This window comes from Adiantum capillus-veneris, chromosome 26 (genome assembly GCF_014529385.1).
Source record: "Adiantum capillus-veneris isolate H3 chromosome 26, ASM1452938v2, whole genome shotgun sequence".
NCBI classification, from domain to species: Eukaryota; Viridiplantae; Streptophyta; class Polypodiopsida; order Polypodiales; family Pteridaceae; genus Adiantum; species Adiantum capillus-veneris.
Window position 1 is genome coordinate 116,504,835 of NC_140956.1, and position 9,287 is coordinate 116,514,121.

Below are 9,287 nucleotides of genomic sequence, written 5' to 3' on the forward strand. Positions count from 1 at the left end.
CTCCTCCCAAGCTTTAATGGAGAGCTCATCACCTACTCCAAGCTTGTGAGATAGAAGCCTACATCAACACTCTCTTTGCATGTGGATGCAAATCCGGTCCTCAACTGTTGTCAATAGCTTAATTGCTCTCTCTTTTGAAAGTATTGTCGATGCTATCTAACTAGGTGTTACGCTTTTTGTTGCTCTCTCCACCCAAGCACTCTTGTAATTCTCATTAGGAATCTATTCTAATGAAATGCCCACTATGTTCATGCTAATTTCCGCTACAAATAAGATTTTAGGCCATTAAATGTTACACTCAGCATGGATCAGTTAGGATCTTCTTGAAGGGTCTCCCTCCCAGAGCCATTGCACCAAAGGAGGAGTGGACAACCATTACATAACAATATAATGTCGACAAGCAAGGGGCTCATTTGAGCATGTTGGAAACTATGAATCGGATGAAAACTGCATGGTGCACAGATATCAAAAGGCATGGCATACCTACTTCATTCATTAGAGACGCGGTCAGAAATTGTCAGGTATGTAAGAAGGATCCTATCCTCCAATCTGAATCGCTTATGTTTCAGAAAGTTGGAGGGAAGGGCAATGCCGGTGAGAAAACTCCAAGTGAAAAAATTATTACAGATAGATTTCATGTGTGTGATGTGATGGAGAGTATTATGATAAACCATAAAGTCAGGCTTGTTAAGATAAGATCAGCCAAGGTAGGCGAAGGAAAGGTAGAGGACTACTATGTCTGTCATCGTGGTGGTTCAAGAAGGCATCATGGAGAAAACAAGCGTAGAGAGAGGAAAACGAAGAAGTGCGGTTGTCCTTTCAAGGCACAGTTTCAATTCAGTGAGGGAGTTCATGAGGTCACGATTTTGCTTCGTGCTACGCATGAGGGCCATGTTCCTGGCTCTCGGGCTGACTTATATCATCTACCTGTTCATCCAAGTGTGCTTCAATGTTGCATGGAGGATTATTTTGATGTTGGAACATGTCGCCATGTTGCCAAAATGTCAGTTTCAAAAGAAAACTTCCACAAGCAACGAGCATCCTTGTTAGATCGCACAACTTTTCGATTCTTCATGATCTCAAAGGAGGTCCAGCAGTTGGCATATAGCCTACGGCATGAAGGTAGCAAGATAATTTTCTTTTCCTGTCACCCCTTTAATTATTTAACCATTTTGTTTTCTCTAGGTCGTGCATCTGGGAATGATTGGTCTGCAATGTACATGGAGGCTCTAAAGTTACAAGCCGCAGGGAAGGTACTTTGGAGTGCCCTATCTTCATTTTTATGTTTTCCTTTTTCTTATGTCCTTATTTAGTTGCTTATTGCTTTTGAAAGGTCGCATATGTGCAACCATACAACCCAAATGCTTTGCAAGACGTCAACAAGCCGTTTGTCGTCATCATTCAAGATGATTGGATGCTTCATATGTGTATTCGATTCTCACAACATAATGCATGGGTCGTGGACAGCACATTCAAGACAAACGTTTATGGGTTGCCATTGTATGCAGCTGTTTTGCCAAATCAAAATGGTACAGGGATTCCTTTGTGGTTGATGATATGCACAAGTGACCCTGGGACATGTTAGGAGAGCGTTGCCCTTGAATTGACCATCCGGATGATATTCTCGAGAATGGGCAACATACGACCGAATGCAATTGTGATAGACAAATGTCCCCAAGAATTGAATGCCATCTTGAGTGCCGTCAAAGATGATCCTGCTTGTTGGGCTGAACACAGTGAAGGACAACGAGTCCAAGTAGCATGTCATGTCCTGGTTTGTTGGTTTCATGTCAAAAAGGCTTGGGTGGAGAACCTTTTGCCGCAAGTGCCAAGACACATGCAAGACCATGTTTATTCTTCAATGTGTAACTTGATGCACTCCAGCTCCGAGGATGACTTTGAAGCTCGCTTTCAGCGCCTCTTGCTGGACTACTCCAATCATGAAAATATTCAGCGTTATGTCTCCATTGGATGGTGCTTGAAGTCATGCGTATGGCGTGAACGCTGGCCGAAGTTTGGACGTTTTTTTCCCCATGGCAATGTGGACACAACGAATTTGGTGGAAAGACTATGGCAATATGTCAAGTATACTCTCTTGGATGCAGGGATAAATAGGCCAGCCTTGGATCTACTACATGCACTTGTTGGCAATGCGAGGAGTGGAAGCTGGATGGGAGGAACTCTCTTGGAGTTCTTCAAGCAAAAGCAAGAGCTAGGTGAGCTATTGTCCCACTCCTTGGACTTTCTCTTTGATCTACCTCTTAGTAAATTAAGTTCATGGCATGTTCATTGACAACGGATTCTAGACGATTTGCTGTGTATGGTTCAAGCAAGAGTGCAACAAAGGCACTAGCTGCTGGGGAGAAGCTATGTCAACGATACAAGACTAATCCTGAAACTCTTCAGATGGTGAACGAATCTACATTACTCTTCAAGATTCAAAGCATGACATCAGACTCTTGGTACCATGTGAGCATGCAATCCTCGTACTGTGATTGCCCAGACTGGTCCTCCCAATGCAAGCATCTATATGGGCTTCGGTTAATACTTCAAAGCTATTTTCCAATGCTTCATGAAATTTTACCTATTGTGGATAGCGTGCATGCAATGGCTGACCTTGCAACCAGCAATGGAATGCAACAATGTGCCCAAGTCTTTGAACAAGGAGTGGATGTGATGACAAAGCACTGGATACTGATATGAATGGCATTGGACCATACTTGCAACAGGTTGACATGGAGATAGTCAATTGTATCGACAAATCTAGGGAGTTCTTGCGACAATTGGCTGATGTATTACCACAGTGGACATTGCAGCAAAAGGAGGTTGCTCTGAAGAAATTAAAGATCTCTATGGAGAACTTGGAGAATCTCCATGAGCCGGAGGAGATCAGCTTGCCAAGAAAGGGTAGCATCAAAAAAATCCAAGCAAATGTCACACAAACACGGCTTGGGCATGGCAGGCTATCGTGTATCATTGATGGCATAGGTGAGGCAGTTGAAGGTTGTCCAGAACCAGCAAAAAAAACCAGAAACACAGGTTCCTTGAAACGTAAGCACCAGCGAGGGGGAAATCGAGTGCGTTTTGAGAAATGGCAACGTGTTAATTGCCGGCATTGTTGTAGCAAAACCCTTCTTGTTGATGGCTCAAATATAGTATGTTGCCATACATGCCATGCTTTGCTCCCTCTATCTCAGAAGCACATGTCTGCAAATTCAACTTCCCAGATCATGAACCACCTTGTACAGTTATGGGATGGTGAGAACCCGGCCAATGGTTCTATCATAGCATGTGACCACGACGTATCGCATATTGATTGTGAACGACATCTCACTGTGAAGCTTGATGATGGACGGATATATGAGAAGATCTATGCCTCGCGGACACGAATTACTTTTATATGACTTGCGTGCGGTTTAGGGTCATCCTCATATGTCATGCCTCATTGGAACTTTGCAAGCTATGTATGTTTTGTGAACATGACTTGGACAATTGCAATATATTTGTTTTTGGAACAATTAGATTGATATGATGTGGTCCCCAAGAAGCTAGACTAGTTTGTAGATATCCTAAAGTTCATTTGGGTTGTCTTAATCTGGTTGTTTGTTCTTTATCACTCGTAAGTGGTCGCAACAATGAAGTGTTGTCTCTTTGATATCACCAGCAAAATGAAACCATAATGCAGCAAAATGAAACCATAATGCATCAACACAAGCCTTTTGCCAGGTGGTTGACAACAAGCTCATGGGCCGAGTTTTCTCTGGCTTTTCCCAGGCCTTGCATCTCTATATAGGGCTATAGGTTGAGCCCAAAAGGGTCATGCTTCAACTGATCTTGATGGCGATTTTGCTAGGTTTAGGATGCGTGCACATCAGCCATGTACATATGCTTTTACCAATTCTGGGATTCTGATTTTTGCTCTCGCTCTTGCTAGGTCTTGCATCTTCCAGATCAGCCTTAGAAGAAGGTCCTTATAGTTTCCATCCATACACAATGGGACCTTGCCATAATCTCGGACATGACCATAAACTGATTGACAAAAGCTCACACACCCAGCATGACTTCACCATACATACACACACACATTCAGCATGACACTAAAAACAAACCTCGCCATAATGCCCTAAACGTAGGGTCGGCACAAACACCACCAATCGGACCTCGCCATAATCTCGGACATGACCATAAATAAATTGGCAAAAAGCTCACACACACCCAGCATGACACTAAAAACAAACCTCACCATAATGCCATAAATGTAGGGTCGGCACAAACACCATTCGAACCTCGCCATACTCTAGGACATGACATACACAAAAACAAATCTCGCCATAATGCCATAAATGTAGAGTCAGCACAAACCATAACATCAAATTGATCGAGCCCGTTTAGGGTTACATGATCAGTTATAGGAGACTCGAAATGGACTGCAACGGCACAAACACCGATCGGACCTCGCCATAATGCCATAAACCTAGAGTCGCTCGGCACAAACACCAATCGAACCTCGCCATAATGCCATAAACCTAGAGTCACCATAACATCAAATTGATCGAGCCATTTGTGTTACATGATCACTAATATACACATAAACATTGGCTTATCAGAGAGTACATATAATAACTAAACCCGGACGAAGCCTAAACCTGCATACATAAATAAACATGGCCGTTGAACATACATCCGATCACTAAACCCAGACGAAACCATAAACCTGCATACAGAAATAAACATGGCCCAACAACCACATCCGATCACTAAACCCGGACAAAGCCATAAACCTGCATACAGAAATAAACATGGCCCAACAACCATACACCATCGAAACTCGCCATAATGCCATAAACCTAGAGTCAGCACAAACCATAACATCAAATTGATCGATCCATTTGTGTTACATGATAGTTATAGGAGACTCGAAATGGACTGCAACCTTATTAAACAAAAGACTAAACCTTGATTGTAGGAACTCGCCATAAGTCATATATACATGAGTACCAGATAAAAAGGATAAATTGTGGTCAGAATGCATTAGTATAACAAAAGGTTGTTGGACCACTAATATACACATAAACATTGGCTTATCAAAGAGTACATATAATAACTAAATCCGGACGAAGCCATAAACCTGCATACAGAAATAAACATGGCCGTTGACCATACATCCGATCACTAAACCTGGACGAAGCCATAAACCTGCATACAGAAATAAAAATGGCCCAACAACCATACATCCGATCACTAAACCCGGACGAAGCCATAACCCTGCATACAGAAATAAACATGGCCGTTGATCACATCCGATCACTAAACCCGGACCTCGCCATAAACCTGCATACAGAAAGAAACTGAGCCCAGAACTGAGCACCTAAAACATACATGGCTCTCAGACATAGCCATAAACCAACCCAAAACCGAGCACCTATTATAGATCCAGATATAAACGTGAAACATTGCACCAAAAGCTCGTCACAAAGGACAATGCACCACAAACTGGGAACACATTACAAAACCTCGCCATAAACAAAAGAGTCGCCATAGACATACATAATCGGGGAGTCGCCTTTGACAGAATCGGACCTTGCCATAAATTTTACTCAACAGGAAATAAAAATCAAACATCACCATAAATAATAATTTAGCTGGACTAGATGCATGTCCAGAAATGGATGAGGAATCGGGGTTCGATCGAGCTCAAGCATAAAACTCTGATACAGCCCGCTTACACCATAAACACTGGCCACACCTAAACCCAGACGTGGAAATAAACCTGCAAACATAAACAAACATGGCCACTAGCCCCACATGGAACTAAACCCGGACGTAGCCAAAAACCTGCAAACATAAATAAACCCAACCGTAACAAACCTGCTTGTATACATAAACATGGCCACTTCCCACATACATCAAACATAGTCCTGAACCTGCACATAGACAAAATATGGATCTCGGATGTGGCTAGTGGCCATAAACAAGCCCACATAAACATAGTCAGTAGCCAATGATTTGCTTTCTTTGAACGAATATTGCAGCATAAAACTCGCCATACATACTTTATCGACACAAACCCTGGACATTACATGTAGGCTGATACAAAACCATTGTGCATAGACTGACACAAAACCTCGCCCTAAACCCGATCATACATAAAGTGTCATGGGTTGTTTTACAAAACGGCCATAGACCTGGCTCCCTCTAGCGCAAAATGCAACACATATGATGACCAGCCATAATCTCATTCCCCCCCCACTATATCTAAGCACCAACTATGGAGGCTTTGCCTCAATGCCAACACATCATCGTGTATGAACCATGTCTTCTTCACCTGCACAACATCGACAAACACAAGAGGATTGAAGGAAATTAGAAAGGAGATTAATATCCAGATGCATATGGTAGAAAGATAGCACTCGACACACACTCTAAGCATACCCAGCTTTTGCTCTTCTCCTGCAAGCAAGACTGAATTATGTAGCGAATGGCAGCCATGACATAAAACCCACAGTCAATCGCATTTGGTTGAATTGGGCCCTGCAACATCAAACCATTAACATGACTAACATGCCCTAAGTTTTCCAAGCATGAGAGAGCACAAGGAGACATACTTTCAACACTTTTAACTCAAATTTGGTGGCAGGTTCAAGCAATGCATGTTGGACATCATGAGCTTTTACTCCTTGGGCCATCGCCTCCATAGCACTGCATATTCATAACAAGCAAGATAAAAAACCATTGATAGCCATATCAACTTGTTTCATATACCGACCTCCCCAAGCTATGATGAACAAAGTCAACCCATGTACCTGTGCAAAACAGGTACAATATCCATCATGGTCGTCCACCCAAGTGGGTCATAGTAGAGAATGTGGTTCTTTCTCCTACGTAGCCCAACAATCTTTGCATGTGTGGAAAGATACATAACACAACATGTCCAATGCTCCATGTTGCAAAGAGAGACAACATCAGCATGTCAATGAGAAACCACAATGTAGCATACCTAACAGCCCTTTGTCCTCTCCTTACAAACCACCTGTAAATGATTGGAAAAAATGTAAGCACGCATTCACCAAAGTCCCTCTCCCCGAAGAAGTTATGTAAGACCCGCATGGAATCTTGCTTGCCCAAAGTCGCATCCACAACAGAATACCACATAGAGTCCACAAGCATCACTTGCATGAGGACATCTGAGCCTAGTGTGTACTCCATCCACCTGTAAAAGTGAGTATGTTAAGCACATGTTTGCTCACCATAATGCATACCACTCAATAACAAAAACATGGCGGTGATTACATTGCAAATAGATTCATCGTGCGTGTGGATGCTTTATTTGATAAGATGAAGCGTAGAGCCTGATCATCAATGTCCACTCGTAGGTCAAAGCGAAGAGAGTTGAGCGACATAGGCACATGTGAAGACAATCTACATCCAACATGCCACAATCATGAACATAGTGAGTATCAAACAATTAGAAAACTGGGAACATAGGGATGGTTGACAAAAGCCACCTGTACAAGGCCCAATTACTACGTGTCGGAGTGGCAAGGCTGATTTCATGGCCTATTTTTTCAACTTTCAGCTGGTTATTACCGACATAAAATAGGAGGCCGACAAAGATGCATCATCAGGAGAGCCTATTTCAATAGCTTTCTCTTGTGTCTTCTCTCTTTGAATCGGAAGCTTTTTCTTTGTTGGAGTTGCAAGCAATGTAGGCTAGAAATGAATGCACATTTATTAGAACACATCAGCATGCTGGATTTTTTTTCACCGCTCTCAACACCTAAACAAAATTACTTATGCACAAAAAAGCAAAAGTTACAAATCCTAGACACATACATCCTCATCGAGCTTAAGATTGCTTAATGTCTCTGCAAGTCCTGGGCCCTCTTCTCTCTTGTCTTCATAATTCTCATTGTCGTCCTCTCCTTCGGGAGCATACTGGAAAGGGTCCTCATTGTCAGTGTCCTCCAAGGCTGCCTCAAGCCAAGGAGGAATATCATGCATCCTCTTCTGTGAATGTCCATAGCATGGTAGTTAGAGAATTAGTAGAAATGAATGAACTAATCAAACATGGTGTGCAAACATACTATGAAAATTGATGACAAAAGAAAATCAAATTAGACAAATCGGAAACTTACATGTGTGTTGTAACCTTCATCAATGCGCTTTTGAATTTTTGCCAGCCGGAGAGCCTTGACTACCATGTAGTCTCGCATCTTCCCAGCCACAAATTCCTCAATAAAAGCGGCCTCTGACATGTGCTTGTACTGATTTCCGAGGTCCTTCCATACTTGGTGAGCCCGTATGCGCGTGATGCGCTGATACCTTTTACAATTTTGCCTAAACTTCCTATCCTTGTCGCCAAATCTCTTTAAAGCTGCTTTATGCCAAGCTTTCACTTCCGGATTAGGCATGAGGTTTGCTCTTCTCTCAGCTTCTTTGTGGAGGGGGCGACCTCCAGGGCGCTTTTCAATCTCTACAGTGATTCCATGGAAAGTCTTGAGCTGAGACATCATTCGTAGTCTTTTGAAGATGAAGGCCGATCGCTTTGTGCAATCAGCACTTGCGCGGCATTGGCGTGCTAGCCGTCCATCAGGGAGCTCAATCTCTAAATAGACTTTTGGTTCTTGGATGCTGGCTACCTCTTCTTGCTTTGGAAGATCCTCAAATACCTCCTGTGCTTCTCCCTTTGCTACATCCTCTGTCTCAACTCCACATTCCCTTGAGCCCACCAACTTCTTTCGCGGACGGATGTTTAGGCTCGAGGGTGTGCCCATCTCATGCAAGGTGTGCTTCCGTGGACTTCTCCTTGGTTGAGAAGTAGCCCCTTCTACATGAGGAGATGTGGGAGGAGTAGTGAAGCTCTCCTCATGACAGAAGGGTCCCTCTTCTTGCTCTTTAGCTATGTCCACCTTCTCGGACTTCTCCGTAGGCTGGACCTCCTCCCCATTCTTTGCCTTTGGTGAGACATCGGCCTTTCCTCTTGTGAAGCGAGAGCAACCACCCCTTTGCCATGTTCTCTTCCCCTTTCTAGCAGGTGAACGAGCCATCCCCTAGCCACAACCTCAAGCCAAATTAGCTCATGAAAAGCATGACAATAATTCCCTCTATTTCTCTCTCTCACACACACACACAGAGACACACACAATCAGCCACACAACGCACTCCCTTTCTTCACATGGCCAAGCTCATGCATAACCCCATGGTCGAGCCCTGAGATGCTTGCAAAAAGCATGCATGGAACCCACGCATCCAACCCTTCAGCGAGAAAAAAAATTGTGCTCACCTTC

At 43.3% G+C, this 9,287-nt stretch overlaps 1 protein-coding gene and 1 pseudogene across 1 annotated transcript; one reads left to right on the top strand and one right to left on the bottom strand.

Moving 5' to 3' along the window:
* Nucleotides 1-1,001: 1,001 nt before the first annotated feature.
* LOC147424044 (uncharacterized) lies at nt 1,002-3,404 on the top strand (annotated as a pseudogene).
* Nucleotides 3,405-4,239: 835 nt separating this feature from the next.
* On the bottom strand, nt 4,240-9,047 carry LOC147424045 (uncharacterized). The gene is made up of 14 exons (XM_086501604.1): nt 8,136-9,047; nt 7,834-8,007; nt 7,506-7,576; nt 7,291-7,419; nt 7,031-7,210; nt 6,804-6,878; nt 6,606-6,699; nt 6,433-6,531; nt 6,264-6,325; nt 5,869-5,924; nt 5,626-5,770; nt 5,179-5,265; nt 4,647-4,714; nt 4,240-4,526 (listed from the first exon to the last, which is right to left on the bottom strand). Exons 1-14 carry the CDS (start codon nt 9,045-9,047, stop codon nt 4,240-4,242), a joined length of 2,439 nt encoding a protein of 812 aa, XP_086357730.1.
* Between the last annotated feature and the right edge of the window lie 240 nt (nt 9,048-9,287).

Bases quoted from the DNA above. Each gene is read 5' to 3' on its own strand.
- LOC147424045 (XM_086501604.1), bottom strand. From the start codon at position 9,047: ATGGCTCGTTCACCTGCTAGAAAGGGGAAGAGAACATGGCAAAGGGGT. The intron at 7,577-7,833 runs GTATGTGTCTAG...GGTAATAACCAG, and splicing joins ATCTTAAGCTCGATGAGGAT to CTGAAAGTTGAAAAAATAGG. The intron at 5,266-5,625 runs GTGATGTTTGAT...TTCTGTATGCAG, and splicing joins CAGCTAAATTATTATTTATG to GGTTATGGCTTCGTCCGGGT.